Source organism: Crocodylus porosus, unplaced genomic scaffold (assembly GCF_001723895.1).
Source record: "Crocodylus porosus isolate Cpor-Errol unplaced genomic scaffold, CroPor_comp1, whole genome shotgun sequence".
Taxonomy (NCBI): domain Eukaryota; kingdom Metazoa; phylum Chordata; order Crocodylia; family Crocodylidae; genus Crocodylus; species Crocodylus porosus.
In genome coordinates this window covers 16,835,732-16,848,995 of record NW_017728917.1, presented here as the reverse complement: position 1 = coordinate 16,848,995, position 13,264 = coordinate 16,835,732, and the positions used below count along the sequence as shown (strand labels likewise).

The 13,264-nt window shown below is 39.5% G+C and overlaps 1 protein-coding gene across 1 annotated transcript in view; it reads right to left on the bottom strand.

The window, feature by feature from the left end:
• The window catches only part of ZXDC (ZXD family zinc finger C), a 16,433-nt gene extending 3,169 nt beyond the window's left edge, over window positions 1–13,264 (bottom strand). Inside the window, exons 1-9 of the mRNA XM_019537009.1 lie at window positions 13,253–13,264; window positions 12,689–12,860; window positions 11,415–11,493; window positions 10,735–10,865; window positions 8,628–8,798; window positions 6,597–7,285; window positions 5,802–5,886; window positions 1,987–2,159; window positions 213–314 (exon numbers count right to left, since the gene is read on the bottom strand). Of these exons, the coding sequence (XP_019392554.1) occupies window positions 213–314; window positions 1,987–2,159; window positions 5,802–5,886; window positions 6,597–7,285; window positions 8,628–8,798; window positions 10,735–10,865; window positions 11,415–11,493; window positions 12,689–12,860; window positions 13,253–13,264 (1,614 nt within the window). The remainder of the gene's footprint in view (window positions 1–212; window positions 315–1,986; window positions 2,160–5,801; window positions 5,887–6,596; window positions 7,286–8,627; window positions 8,799–10,734; window positions 10,866–11,414; window positions 11,494–12,688; window positions 12,861–13,252) is intronic.

Below are 13,264 nucleotides of genomic sequence, written 5' to 3'. Positions count from 1 at the left end.
ACAGATGTTGGGCAAGCTGGGTCCAACTAACACAATGCCTCTTCTGGGCATGTGCTGGGCTTGGCATGGGGGTGCATAGAGGTTAAAGCACCATTTTGGGGAGGAGGGTTGTGCCAGTAAGCAGCCTTATTGTGCCAGACTAAAGAGATGGCTGTAAACTCTTTTCTTTCCAAGAAAGACAGAAAAGGAACCAATGTTCCACACTGTTATACCTGCAGTATATGAACAGGCAAGTCTACTGTAAGCTGAGAATGTGATGTGGAGGACTGAGAGCTGAGCTGGAAGGGCAAGTCCCCTTCTCCTGGGGGATCATCCTGTAAAGGGAAAAAAGGACAAAGTATGAAACTTTGAACAGCCTCCTAGAATCACAAAGCAAACTTCACTGCTGTCACTTTAGCCCCTTTAAAAGCCAAGTTCAGGAAAGGCAAGTGCCTATTGGCTAAACATTACGCATCTAAAGATACCCAAGATTTCAAAACTGAAAAGGTCTAAGAATGACTCAGAAAAAAAGCTGAACCACTCACCTCATATTCAGTAACAGATTGGAAACTGAAGGCTTTTACATACCCTTTCAAAAAAAACCTATATTTACTATTACATTTACACATGTTCACTCCCAATACCAGTTTGCTGCAGATGCAGCAGTCACCTGCCTGTGGCCCTCCTCCCCACTCCATGAGAGAGGGAGGAAAAGAAGAAAAAAAAACCAAAAAGAAAGAGTTTTCCACGTGGCCAGCTCCATGCCTTATTAGGAAGCATTCTTCCATAACTATGTTTATAAAGTCTTTAATATCTCAATCTTAAGCAACAGTTATAGCATGCTGTTATAGCCATGAGATTCCTGCCTCAATGCAGGGAAGACCGTTCTCCCTTATCTAAACAATGGCTTAATATTTTGTTTTCTCCTTACCCATTATGCAGCCGCCACCCTACTTAGCACCACATAACTCAAGACTTGCTCCTGAAGATGGAATAATTTGATTACAGGCAGTTCTTTTACTGTAGTTCAGTAGATACAGTGAAAAGAGCAGTGTTCTCCTTCCCCAACTTGTTCTTACTTCAGGTGCTTCCCAAAGACCTGTTCTCTTGGGGATGCTCTTGCCCCTAAGCACTATTTCTCCAGGGCCTCTCCTGCAGTGCAGCTACTCCTGCAATTGCTCAATACTGCCTCTGGCCTAAAGTCTCCCTGCGCTACACTGCTTTATGCTGCCTGCTGCTCCCTGTCCTTCAAGTCTGGGCTTCCCCAATCACCTCTCTCTCTCTCTTTCAGACTCCCCAGCAACTTAACTGCATCACTCACCGCGGCTGCTCAGCATAGCTTTCTAGAAGTAACATTTACAGATACTACTTTGTACTGAAGCAGGTATTCTTGAGAAACTAAGCAGAGGTGGATTTAAGTGCATGCTCGTTGGGTGCGTCTACATGAGACGCTTACTGCACATTAGCCTAATAATACTGCGCAGTAGCATGGTGGGTTAAAAACTATGCTAACAGCCTACTGCACAGTGTTATTAGGCTAATGCACAGCAAGAGTCACAAAATAACTTTAGTTACTACACACTTAGTTAGTACCTTCTTAAACAAGCACTAAACTAAGTGCACAGACTTATGTAAGTTAACGAACATACAGACGTGCCCACATAGGAGGAATCCCCAAATAAGTGCTTATACAGGGGATCCTACACAAGCTTAAACTGGCTTTATTCAGTTCAGTTCCTTCTACAACTATTTCTAAAGAGGCCTGTTATTACTGACTAGATGTTAAGGAATGCCCACCCTCTTTTCAGGAGCATAAAAACATTCCTTTTAGGCAACAACCCCCTGAATTACATCAATGCATTTTTTAGGGAATGTCAAGATGTATAGTGACTAATCAAATGTTAGCAGACATTATCAGATGTTAAAACACAATTAAAATCTCCTAATCAAGTCCCAGTATATATAGAGCTAGGTAGATTATGTTATGTTTTATTCATGTGTTCTTACCTGAAGTAACTGAATTTGCACGTACTGTGCTCCAGTGGCTGGGTCCCTCATTGTTAAGCCTCCATTTGGCAAAACAACATTGCCTCCCATTCGACTGCCATGACTGGAAGACGAGAAGTTGGTAGGACTAACTTTGCCACCTTTACTTTTCCTCTGGCTAGAGTTTGCTGCCCCTGAAAGAAAAGTTAGAATGTTTAATGTTGATATTGGGTAGTCTAGTTCATTTGGATGGTCTCTCATTGGCACTTCTCCACTTCTGGTTATTTGAACTGTGACATTACTGAATGCTAATACGCCTACAGTAGTTCACTTTGCATGTTCCGAGTACACAATTGCTAAGTATTAGAACAAAACTACTACAGCAAGATGATAGTCAATTAGCTTATGAATTTTGACTGCTGAAGTGAGCAAGCACCATTCTCACCCTGAGAAAAAGCAACTCTCTTTAACAGGAACTCCATCTGGCTTCTCTGAACTTGGCATTAAAAGTAGTCACCATGCTAATAATTTCAAAGCAACAGCATTTTCTGGAGTTAGAAGATGAACTGGGAACTGTAAATAAAATTTGGGTGTCCCAACTCTGCAATCAAATGCCTGAGTGACTGTGGTCAAATCATATACATAAGTTTCTTAATCTAGAACACACAAACCATAAAGCTTCTCCTCTGGAAAACATTTTAAAACTGTTGGATGGAAGTATAAAGTCCTCATTTACTCACGATACAGGCAGTCACTAATAACTAGAGCTGGCTCAGAAGCAGGGTTTCTAGTTTGCAGGGGAATTTAGTGTGGTTTTCATCCAAATCAGATCAAAAACAAGTGTTGAGGTGTCTGCAGAACAAGCAGCTTGTGGAACCCTGCAGTTGCTCAGTAAAATTGAATCACTTTCCAGCTTCGCTACTACTGCATTTTCTCACATACCACACACCTCCAAGTAAAACACGCACCTTACTTTTAGAAGGCAGAATGTAGAAAAAAAGATTTTTCCAGAGTCATGGCCGACTGTGTGACAGAGTAAGTCCTCCTGGAAACAGAGGGTCCAGAAAGTGTGGATCCCAGGAGACAGTCTGGGTGAGGCAGCAGGAACTTCCTGGTGTGGCAGGTCAGTAAGAAGGCTAGGCCCCAGACCCTTGCAAGGGCAGTAGTAAGACTGTTACTTCTTTACTGTAAATAGTTCTTTATAAGTTCCTGTAAATAATAAAGTGTTGTTTCCACACCACAAGGCTCATCAAGACTGCATGCAGCAGTTCACTCATCCTCAGCCAGTTCAGTGGCTCTTCAGCCAAAAGCTACTGTTTCACCAGCAGCTCTGAGAGGGTTAACACTGGACTCTACCTCTGCTGTCTGGAGCCCCAGGGAGAAATGGCAGCCATCCTGGTGGCCACGAGTCAGCGTTTGCTCACTCTATTCCATGCTGTTTCTATTCCAGCAAAGGAGAAACAAACTCCCCTGCTTAAGATATGCACCCCAATTTTGGAGGGCTGGTTTAGTGGGTGAAAGGTGCATGTGATATACAGATAAATATGGTAATAGCAGCAGCAGCAAAACTGACAAGAAATGTCAATTTCACCAACCAGCTACAAGAGGCATCCAGTATCCCCAGCTGGGGCCAAACCAGCCAAAGAGATACTTGTTCCAAGGCTAGGGACCCTGCAGCCTCCAGAGCTCTTCATCCTGAAAGCATGCTCTTTCAGGAATCCACACAGGGTTCAAAACCAGACCTTGGATTTGGCAGAAGTTCAAGCCAACTCAAGAAGTTTCAAAATAAATATTATGGGCTCAATGAACAAGTCGATTTTCAATTAAGTTTTATTTTGTTGGAAAATATGACCAGTTACATAGACATGAGCCCAAGAACTCTCAGCAGGAGACCCCAGTGAATGAGTCTGACAAGTTTCAAATGTATCATAGATAACATGAACAGCAAGAGCTTCTTGGCCTGCAAGACATTTAAATCCTTTTCTCTGAAGTCAGGGAAGATTTTTCATACTGGCTATCTACATTCACAAGATCAGGAAAGTTTTCAGGAACTGCTCTGTCTTTAGAACTACGTTCAGGGATACCATGCATAACATTTCACCACAACTACACTTTACTTCATAATTTCCAGATAACTGAGGCTATGCAGAATTATTGCACTTCCCAAAAAGCTATCAAACATTTCCAAAATGCTGCAGCTTAATTTTATTCAGTTTCAATTTGCCCACAGCTCATCGCCACATACTGTTCAGTTTTCTGTAGCCTAACAATGCTGATATTTTGGCCCCAAAACACTTCCCTCACACTGTTTACATTCCAAATCAAGTACTTGTTGGGATTTAAGTATCTGTCTGCTCAACTGAAACTAGAAGCCGTTGCACACTTATTCAAGAGAACCAGAAAATAATTATTATTGAAAGCAATGCTGAAAAACTGTCCTGTTCATACTGGTTAAAAATATGAACTAGAAAACAATTAAAAATACAAAGTATTTAAGTCAGACTTATTTTTTTAGATTAAACATTTAATCTTTTTAAATATTGTTTTAAACTTCAGATGTTAGAAGAGGGAATTTAAAAAAAAAAAGACTTCAAACTTTCAGGTGTTCATCTATTGTGTTAATGTATCTTTAGATGCAAGATTTGCGGGGGTACAAAGAGTAGTATTTTACTACGTATGTATGGAACAGAAGAAAAAAGGAATGCGTTAATTTGCATAGCACTAACACAAGTATGTGGCAGGCTAAATAAGGTATCTAATTTGAGAAATGAACTGATACTCATCTAGCTCTTTCATATGACAGGTGCAAATTCAATGCAAGCCTCCTTTCAATCTTGGATATCATCATGCACGCATCTTGTATAATTCTGCATAATTACAGATTGATTCATAACAGATACAGAAAGACAGTGTTCTTGATTTACATGACATCATCTTTTAAAAAAAGGTAAGTAAAGCAGATACATGCATAGCTCTATACAATAAGAGACAGGAGAGCATTTAAATTTGAAAGTTATCTTTTACTTACCTCAAGACAATTGTCACCTTGATTTTCAGAGATGGCAGGCACCAAGAAACAGTAAGGAAGAACAAAAATGTACAGTATGATGTTCCTCTCCCATTGGGGGTAGTTGCAACTCAAATAGCTGTCTTGTTATTTTTCTGTGCAACTCTAGTGAGCCATGGAACACATTTCATCTGACAAAGCAATAGTGCATATTCATATCAGACAGCTATGAGTTCAACTTCAGGTTAAAGGGAGGAGGATATTAAACAGGACACACTCAAAATGTGGCCCAAAGCTTGTGTTTTGTTTTTAAAAAGCTACACAACCTTGAAGGTTAATAGAAGGGCTGCAAGTGTCGAAAGAAACTCAACAAATAAATTCCCCTGCACTACCTAGAAACTAATACTGCAGCCATGTGCCAGAGACTAGAGGCAAGATAAACAATGAGGACAAACTAATCTATATGGAATAAAATGAAATGCAAAAGCAGACAGAAAGCACAACAGAAGTTCATCAGATATTTTAATCTCTTTTGGTCTTAATGCACAAAAGGTCATATTTGGAGGGAAAAAACCTAAAAGGTGAGCAATGTGGGAATTTAAGTATAACTTTAATCTGTCAGTGTCTCTGTAGCATAATTGGAAATCTATAGCATAATTTATTCTTAAATCATGCCAATGAATCTGAGACTCCACAAGGACCATCTTCAATAGCTGCTCTCCCCACCCCACCAAACACATGCCTTTAGTGCTGATGAAAATCTGAGAAATCTATTCCCATGTCACTGTGAGAAAATGCACATTACTAAGCCAGAAAGACAGCTCCTCACCTGTGCTGCTGCCGTTCCCTTTCTGTTTTCTTTTCTTGGCTAACTGGATAGCTCTGTAGTCTGTTCTTGCAGATCCACCACTCTCCTAGAAAAACCAGGGAAAAGACATTTGATCTTTTATGCACTGAAACAATAAATTATGAACTCAAACCAACAAATTATTAGTTGAAGTGTCTTGAACATTATCTAAACACTGGTTGGTAGGGATTTCAACATGAATAAACTTTTAAAACAAATCGTTAGTGCTCCAATAGATCGCCATATACTTAGCTTTTGCACATTAGATGCCATCTCCAAATTTATCAGCATTATAATTTTTAATAGCCACACTGTAATAAACGGAATACTTCAGACATTTTTTTTGACAACAGACTTGTGTATCTAATTGTAGCATTGTACAGTGGATGGAAAAACAACATTAAAAACAGTTATGGGAATGAGAACCAAAGCTAGGTGCTCTAGTTGCTTTCTAGGCCCAAACTTTTTATGGCATGGTCTTGTGCATTATTTTCAAGTAATTCACCTGCTTAAATTTTCTTAGATATACTTCATCCAAAGGGGTTATGTTTTTTTTAAATACAATCTTTAGTTGGAACAGGGTTCCCCCTCTGCCCCAGAAAAAAAAAACAGAACTTTTAAAAGAATTATCACTATATGTACACACACACAAAAAATGTGTCACAGCGTAGATCAGTGTGAGAAGTCTGCCTTTAAGTTGTAAGCAGCAACGGAGTATGCTCAAAGTTAAGGCACTTCCCTCATCTGGGGATAACTGAATATAAAATCACTGCATACCAAAAAAGAACTGCCAGTCACTGTGTTAAGGTCCATTTCTTTCTGAGCACTGTAGCTTCCCGGGGGGTTGGAGAATACAAACTGTGTCACGACTTTACTGCCTTCCTGTTGGCCAACAACATCTGAATTGGGAAGCAAATTTCGTTCAACCTTTATTGGAGTGAGTAACTCAGGGACATTGCTTCCACCCAGGCTGCTGGAGGGGGTCAAAGTGGCAGTGTCTATTGTTAGATTATTGCTGGATGTCAAACCATGCATATCTTGACTGGAATTCCTCACTGATAAAGATGCTAGCGAACCCAAGGCTTCTGCATTTACAGTCTGTACATCGTCCAGATTTAAAGTGCTTTGCTGCAGAACTGTAGTAGGGGTTCCCAGCAAGAGAGAAGAACTGTCCAGACTTTGTGGAATATCATTACCAGCCACCAGTATCAAAGGGTCAACAGTCTGATTTAGAGAACTGCTACTGACAGGAAGATTTCCTCCAAGAGTGGAACCCACTGAAGCAACGTCAATAGTAACTATCCCAGAGTTCACGAGTGCCATGTCTGTTGAAATTCCAGAATTGTTGCCAGACACGTTGGAGAAGAGAGACACAAGGTCTATGTTGCTGAGATCACTTTGTCCTGGACTGGTCAGTTCACTGCTAGGTGTGAGAGAACAGGTTGCTTCAAGCTGGGTTAAAAGATCTGAAAGGAAACACAGTTTCAACACATTTAATTGCAAAAATAGACAAATAACAAAGAAAATAATATTGCACCCCTTGAGCTACATCTCCCAGTGAGCAAAAAGTTAAGAACAGGAATATACAAAAGCCCCAAGAGAAACAAAATAACCCGTATCGATATCTTTTGGAAAAAGGTAAAAAAAAACCACCCCAAAACTTGCAGGCACTGCAAATAAGCTAATATTCACTTCAGGGTAGTGGAGTTTACATGTGACAGACACATACCAGAACCAAGAGGATTAAATGATGAAGAAACATTCTGTACAAAAGGATGTGAACACAACCAACATTCTTCATGCTTTGAAATAAGCTTCAAACCACAAGTGAATGAATGAATAATGCACAGTCCTATAAGCACTACAGTTCAGCCCTTACTATATCAAAAATAATCCTTGACAAACAAGGGTTTAAAGGGCTTTAGGATACATCTGTCCTCCCTGTTCAAGGAGCTTCTGTTTTGTGTTTTATTCCCCTTGCTTGTGTGTGCTGTTCTGCTTCTTACTGTAAGCAGCCCTGAGCCTTTGTTGGGGAGGGTGGCATATTATCTAGTTTAATTAGTTACTAAAAAGAGTGAAAACAGAGTGCTTAACACTACAGGCAAAAGACCCTACACAAAAATATTTCATATTAAATATTTCCTAAAAACTAAGGCTATTTTAAAGCTAGACTCACTAAGGAAAACAAGTAGAGTAAGCTTCACCTTTACATTAACTGTGACATTCCTTATTTAGAAGAGTATCCGAAATACCGAGCTGAACCACTGGAATTCACTATGAAATGCTCCTATTCAGTTCGTTATCTAAATATAGGATGATTATTTATGTTTGCTGTCCTACTAAAAAACAAGACTACTTTATAGCTACAAAGAATAATCCAATATTGACACTGTCAGATAGCACAGGAATATAGGCATCTCAAGTTCAGTTTCTATTCTCTAACCATCCTCCAGAAATAGTCCATATTGAAAATTCAAATTAAAAGAAAAGAAATATTGCTTTAGATCCTCATTAAGTTCTTCAAAAGGTCGTGTCAAAGCATCCTCATCAGTGGCCTACTTAGTTCACAAATTTTAAATCTCTAAATCACATAAACCAAACTCTAGTCAGCCTGACACAGCTTCCACTAAGTTTATTATATTATGCATGTAAAACGACACAGGGAGAAAAATCTAACCCCAGATAATTTTGCCACTGGTTTTCAATGGGGCCAGGATCTACCCGCAAGATTTTCTTTATAAAAATATATTGAGAGTTTAGACTTCCTTCTGTATAGCAGCCATAAAGATTCTGTAACAAATGTTTTACCTGGACTGAAATTGTGCTGTTTGACCATGTGTGTCTTCATGCTATGCTTGGATGTGAACAATTTATTACAACTGGACACAGGGCAACGGGTCTTCAAGGAATCCACATCCTGCAGATGTTTCTTAGAATGAATATACAAGCTACTGCGTGCAGAAAACTTTGCACAACAACCTGCAACAAGATGCATAAGATCTTGGAGTATTTTCCCCCACTTTTATTGTAAATCAGCAATTAAAAGCATTCCCTAGATAAAAAAAAAAAAAAGAATCATGCAAGTAAGATGTTCTACTTAGCTCTAGCTTTTGGGCATGCATACTGCATGTTAATAAAGGGAATACAAGGAAAGTAGCACAGGTTCTCACAGAGGCAAATACTATACCAAAGAAACCGAGTGAAACATCTGAAAGCATGATGCTCGAAAGACAGAAACAAAGCTGACCCTCCCGCTTGCCTATTAACTCAGTAGGAAATAAAACCCTCCCCCATAAAGGCTTATTAAATTGAATTGAAGCATCTAAAATAGCCACTGATGAATGCATAAGGAGGAAGAAATATTTGTGACAGACCTAGGGAAGACACTTTATTTTTTGCAGTGAACCACAGGTATACATTTCTTCATTATTACTTACTTAACTTCCTAATTTGTGTTTATATTCTAAGGCATTAAACCAAACAAACAAACCAGCCACCTCACTAGACACTTTGTTCCAGTGATTTCCTGCAATAGCAAAATTCAACAAATACAATATTTAACTTTTAGCAGTTTAAATACCTGGCCATTCAGACAGGGGTATCTAAATGGCCAGATATGATGGACATCCCGCTTCACACTCTTGTCTAAGACACTAACGTGGTAAAACATTAGTTGTTCAGCCTGAGCAGCCGTTAACTTGAATGTGCTTTTAAGTTCAGAGACTGTTTATTGAAGGAAGGAATCAAAAGTGAACCCAAACCCACACTACTGATTTTCCCATAGGACCAAAACCAGAATAGTTCTTTAGGTAACTTATTCTGACCTCAAAAAAAAGAGATAAGGATTGGAGGAAAGTATAAGGAAGGGCAGACAAGGAGTCAGTGTGGGAACAAAAGACCTTGGACAAAGGGGCAAATGGGAGCTCAAAAAGGAGTCTAGGGAAGGAAACTAGAAATACTAGTAGGGGAATGGGGTTGAGAAAAAAAAAGCTCAGACAAGAAGCTAAGGTGGGGAAATATCAAGTAGAAGAGTCTGTGCCTACTGGAGCACTTTCACCTTGGTACCTAGAATGGAACAAAATGCCAAAGTCAGAAAACATCTCATGCCCATCTCCGGATCTGCAGATCACCTACTAATGCTACCAGTCTGTTAACTCCAGTGACAAATCTGTACCAGAGATCTGAAATTTACAGCTCTGCCAATGAATCCTTACAGGACTTAAAAAATGTATAACAGAACTTATTTTTAAAAATTGCCGAAGTGTTAGTGCACAAGATGAATCCGCTCCAAAGATGAATTAGTGTTGAGCAGTAAAGGCAGTTTTTCTCTGTAGGACCCGCTCTTCTAACCATATAGGTAATAAATATAGTCTGCTTATAACTTAAGCAGCAGCAGTACCAGAACTAAACATCTTTAACTGATGTCCTAATTCTGCCTTTTTCCATCCACATATCAATATATTCCCGCAAAGGCAGCCTGTTCATAGAGAAAAGATAGTCAAGAAGTGCATCAGAACAGCAAAACATGGCTTTCAGACCAATGATGGTGTTTACTACTTTCCCAGCTTGGAACAAATCAAATTAAAATTAGTTATGAAAGATATGTTCCATAACATCCAAATTCAGTTAAAAATGTGGATGCAACGTAACTCTCTCATGATTTCAAGTGACAGAATAATACAACATGTGTTTTCCCCCCTCCCTAACTTGGCACAAAACTCATTCAATCAGATGTTTTAAACAACCTACAAAAGGCAAACCAAAAACAAACAAACAGACAAAAAAAAACACACCCCAGTTGTTAACTGTCCAGAGCTTCAATCTTGCAACAAGACTGACATGGGCAAAGCTTACCACCTCTTACATGAGCTAGCAACCAGTTAGCAGCACACAAAATCATGAACATGAACAATACCTTCCACTGGGCATTCAAATGGTTTTGTACCAAGGTGAGTAATACTGTGGCCTTTCAAGTGTTCTGCTCTTGTGAAGGATTTCCCACAACCTTCTACAGGACATGTAAACCTCCTGTCATCTTCATGCTTCCTACAAAGAAAACACTGTCATTCCCAAAAATCAAGCCCATTACATGCTCATCTCTGACATCATTTACAACCAGAAAAACAGACCTTACGATGACAGACTGAGAGCTATGGAGCTCTTCAGCCTGGAAAAGTGCAGGCTCAGGGGTAATTTGATGGCCACCTATAAGGTTATCAGTGGTGACTACCAGTATCTGGGGGAACGTTTGTTCACCAGAGCACCCCAAGGGACGATGAGGTTGAACAGTTACAAGCTACTGCAAGACTGTTTCAGGCTGGACATAAGGAAAAATTTCTTTACTGTCAGACCTCCCAAGGTCTGGAATAGCCTGCCATCAGAGGTGGTTCAATCACCTCCACTGAACATCTTCAAGAGAAATTTGGATGCATATCTGGCTGGGATCCTATGACCCCAGCTGACTTCCTGCCCCTAGGGCAGGGCGCTGGACTTGATCTTCCGAGATCCCTTCCAGCCCTAATCTCTATGAAATCTATGAAGTTTAATTGATGCAAGCAAGGATTTTTAAGATATAATCAGAAGGGTTTACTTTACCTTTTATGTCTTAGTAGCTTGGACATGCTGGTGAAAGACCAGCCACAGCCCTCAAAGTCACAGATAAAAGGCCTTTCCCCTTAAACACAGAAAAAATAAATTTAATTACATAATACAAAAAAAATGCTTCTACCGAGAAGTTCCAACAAGGTTAAGTTACTTTAAAAGTTACATAAACTGATAATTTATAGATTACATTTTAAGCAAGTTTCTTTACCTAGAAGCCATTTCCTACAACTGGATCTTCACAGATAGACCTATAGGCCTGCAAAGCTCTCCTGATAAATTTAAAAGACTCCAGGTAGGAGTTCTGCACAGACCCAGTTGCACACTGTGGCCCTATATTAGCAAGCATTTCTACTATTTCTTCCTGCAATCCAATTCATTTTTCATTTAAATACCATTGCTCTTTCACTCATTTCAGACTGGACAACAAAACCTGTGCACTGCAAAATCACTTTTCCATCTAAAAAAGCCTTAGATATCACTTTACATAACAATTACTAAAACAAAGATCAGCAAAAATGTGCATTTCTCTATTTGTGCAGTTTACATTGTGCATTTCCTGGCACTTGACTCTCTCTGAGAAACTTAGTTCTTCCCTACTTGCTTGATATCTTTCACACAGTAAGAAGAGCAAATGAAAAACATTTTTTAAAACGAAAAGCAAAAACACAATTCTTACAAACCAAAAGAACTGGCAAGAGAATTGAGGAAAAGTTACAATGCACAAACCTAAGACTCTTTTAAAAAAATCTGAAGTTGACAGTGTTCCTTACAGATCAATGACATTATTGTTTAGACAGCTTCATGCTCTCACTGTTCAAACTCTTCCTTGGAGACATTTCACATGTTTCTGTTGATATTTTTAAAAGCTAAGCGTTATGTGCACATCAAATTTGTGACTAGAGCTGGGCAAAATGTAGTTTGTGCGCCAAAAAATTCAGTTAGGAGCTAATATAAAACTATATAATTGGCAACTGACAAGTTGTTTCATTCAAAGAAGCACGGAAAATGTTATGACAGTTTCAACATCATTTCCTTTTTCACAAGGACATTTTGTTTCTAAAATTTGCTTAATGTATTAAAAAGGATGAAATCCTCCACAAAATAAACCCTTATGTCAACTTTAATTAAAGTTCCTTCCCTCTCTGTTTTTCAGTTTGACTTGCAAATCAAAGTGCGTTTCTCCCAAAGCTCTATTTTGGACTGTATTTGTACCAGAAGGGATCTTTGTACCTCTCTCCAACCAATAAAAGCTGCACTGTGGATACCTGTGTGACTTCTCATGTGGATTTTCAGTCGGCAGGCTTTGTCATACTGCTTGTTACAGCCAGGGAAAGAACAGGAGAACTGCTCTTGCTCTCTGAAGTGGGCTCGATTATGAGAAAATAATGCACTCACTGTGATAAAAGTCCTCTCGCAACCTAAAGAAAAAAGGGAACACTGTGTTCATTTGGCATGAAAAACAAAACAATCAAGCTAAACTCTTTACCATACTCGTCTTATGGGCTGTGTAGGTAAGATGACTCCCTTAGCCATGTTCTTTGTGGTGCTGGTGAAGGGAAGAAGGCCTTGTTCTTATTCAGTAACGACAACAAATATACATATATTTTTAAACCCACATAAAACCACTCCAGTTCTCATAGCTTGATGCGTTGTGGTCCACCTTTGCAGCCTGGAAAAATCCATGGCATGGCTTGATTAGGAACGGGAAGGTGGGACTGGAGCAACTTAAGATTCAATGCTCACAAGGGGAACTATATATGAACACAGAGGCTGCTCCTGCTGGGGCTAAAGCCAGAAGTTCCTGGCTAGAGTCTTGCCCTGCTGCTCACGGTCAGACCCAT